This window comes from Jaculus jaculus, chromosome 2 (genome assembly GCF_020740685.1).
Source record: "Jaculus jaculus isolate mJacJac1 chromosome 2, mJacJac1.mat.Y.cur, whole genome shotgun sequence".
Classification (NCBI taxonomy): domain Eukaryota; kingdom Metazoa; phylum Chordata; class Mammalia; order Rodentia; family Dipodidae; genus Jaculus; species Jaculus jaculus.
In genome coordinates this window covers 32874869-32877594 of record NC_059103.1, presented here as the reverse complement: position 1 = coordinate 32877594, position 2726 = coordinate 32874869, and the positions used below count along the sequence as shown (strand labels likewise).

The window sequence follows — 2726 nt, the reverse complement described above, 5'->3', positions numbered from 1 at the left end:
ACTGGAGAACCAAACCTGGATGCTTAAGCTTTGCAGGCAAGCGCCTTAACCGCTAAGCCATCCCTCCGGTCCTACTGTGCCTTTTTTTTTTTTTAATGGGGTTACATGCCAACCCGGTCCCTTCCTAATATTCTTTGGGTGTGTCTGTCTCCATACACCCTTCTTCCATCCTAAGCCTCCCAAGGCCCTTTGCGTGAGTGTGAGTGTGGATAGAAATTTTCCAAGGCTCCTAGGTGCTAACTTTCCCTGCTGCCCCTGCAGGCTTGGGCACGGATCTCACCCGCGTGACCCCGTCGTGCCCTCTGCCCAGCCTCGGGGCGGGCAGCCCATGGAGCCGGGGCTGCTGCGGCCCGCGCCGGTGAGTGAGGTCCTGGTGCTGCACTACAACTACACCGGCAAGCTCCGCGGGGCGCGCTACCAGCCCGGCGCGGGGCTGCGCGCCGACGCCGCGGTGTGCCTGGCCGTGTGCGCGCTCATCGTGCTCGAGAACCTGGCGGTGCTCGTGGTGCTCGGCCGCCACCCGCGCTTCCACGCGCCGATGTACCTGCTGCTCGGGAGCCTCACGCTGTCCGACCTGCTGGCCGGCGCCGCCTACGCCACCAACATCCTTCTCTCGGGGCCGCTCACCTTGCGGCTGTCCCCTGCCCTGTGGTTTGCGCGGGAGGGAGGCGTGTTCGTGGCGCTGGCCGCGTCCGTGCTGAGCCTGCTGGCCATCGCCCTTGAGCGTCACATCACCATGGCCCGCCGGGGCCCCGCGCCCGCGGCCAGCCGGGGCCGTACGCTGGCCCTGGCCCTCGCAGCCTGGAGCGTGTCGCTGCTGCTCGGGTCGCTGCCCGCGCTGGGCTGGAACTGCCTGGGGCGCCTGGAGACCTGCTCCACCGTCCTGCCCCTATACGCCAAGGCTTACGTGCTTTTCTGCGTGCTCGCCTTCGTGGGCACCCTGGGTGCCATCTGTGCCCTGTACGCGCGGATCTACTGCCAGGTGCGGGCCAACGCCAGGCGAATGCAGGCGCGACCGGGAACTGGCAGGGCCACCTCCGCCCGCGCGCGCCGCAGCCCACGCTCGCTGGCCTTGCTGCGCACGCTCAGCGTGGTGCTCTTGGCCTTCGTGGCCTGCTGGGGACCCCTCTTTCTCTTGCTCTTACTCGATGTCGCCTGTCCAGCGCGCGCTTGCCCGGTCCTTCTGCAGGCGGATCCCTTCCTGGGCCTGGCCATGGCCAATTCGCTCTTAAACCCGATCATCTACACACTGACCAATCGCGACCTGCGCCACGCGCTCCTGCGACTCCTCTGCTGCGGTCGCCGGCCCTGCCACCGCGGGCCTGGCAGCTCCCAGAGATCTGCCAGCGTGGCCGGGGTTTCGGGTGGCCTGCAAAGGTGCCTACCTCCGGGCCTGGACCGCAGCTCCAGCCGCTCCGAGCAATCGTCGCCCCAACGCGACGACGGGATGGACACAAGCTGTTCTACCGGAAGTCCTGGTGCGGCCACTGCCGGGAGGACCCTGAGGACCCTGGTACCCGACGCAGCTGCAGACTGACACCCTCCGCCCGCCAGCGCTCTCCCCAAGAGCAAACTCGCTTTCTCTATAAATGCATTTGAAGGGAAGTCAACCAAAGATGGTGGAGGCAGACCACACAGAAAAGTGCGTTTATTGACTCTAAACTCCCTAACAGCAAAAGGCAAAAATCTATGCCCTGGTGGTTTTGAGAATGTGGTGGGGGACAAAGATAAATGCAGAATATGCCCAGGGTTCAAAGAAAACCAAAGACCCTGCTGTGAGAGATTTCGAGAACAGACTGGGGGATGACTGGGTGCTGAAAGGCCTTGTGGATACTGGGGAAGGCCTTCATTCTTGGTCTGAGTGAAGTTCTGTAAGGATTAGGGACTTGCCTTGGTTCAGGCGTTTATAGGCCTCCTGTGGCCACTATGAAACCCAAGGCTGGAAAAGGGAAAGTGAAGGGTGGACAGGATGAGCAAACACATGTAAAGATGAGGGAGAACTGTGAAGATCAATGCCAAGGGTAGCTCACTCCAAAATGTTGACTCTGAAAAAAGCAAAAACGTTGACTCTGGGAGACATAGCTAAGTCTTTGCAGTCTTACATCTGGACTGTGGTGTCTGATTCTCTACACAAAATACAAACATAATAAAACAAGAGCCTTTACCAGTTTGCATTTTTATTGCAATATTGCAAAGTAGATGTCCCCTCTTTCCTTCAAGATAGGGTGTGGCTCTAGCCCAGGCTGACCTTGCATACACTATGGAGAATCAGAGTGGCCTTGAATTCACGGTGATCCTCCTTCCCAAATGCTGGGATTAAAGGCATGTGCCACCATGCCAGGCTTTAAATTTTTTAAATATTTATTTATTTGAAAGAGAGATTGGAAAAGAGAGAGACGAAGAGGGAGAGAGAAAAAGAGAGAGAGAGAGAATGGGTGTACTAGGGCTTCCAGCCACAGCAAACGAACTCCAGAAACATGCAACACCGGGGTCCTGGGGGCAAGCGCCTTAACAGCTAAGTCATCTCTCCAGCTCCTATTTCCTTTTTTTTTTTTTTTTTTTTAAATCAAGGTAGGGTTTCACTGTAGCCTAGGCTGACCTGGAGTTCACTATGTAGTCTCAGGCTGCCCTCTAATTCACAGTGATCATCCTACCTCTGCCTCCTGAGTGCTGGGATTAAAGGTGCCACTATGTCCGTTCACTCTCTCTCTCTCTCTCTCTCTCTC

General features: G+C 57.9%; 1 protein-coding gene across 1 annotated transcript; it reads left to right on the top strand.

The window, feature by feature from the left end:
• The first annotated feature begins 328 nt into the window (after positions 1–328).
• S1pr5 (sphingosine-1-phosphate receptor 5) lies at positions 329–2127 on the top strand. The gene has a single exon (XM_004667453.2). It carries the CDS (start codon positions 329–331, stop codon positions 1535–1537), a length of 1209 nt encoding a protein of 402 aa, XP_004667510.1. The 3' UTR covers positions 1538–2127.
• Positions 2128–2726: the final 599 nt, after the last annotated feature.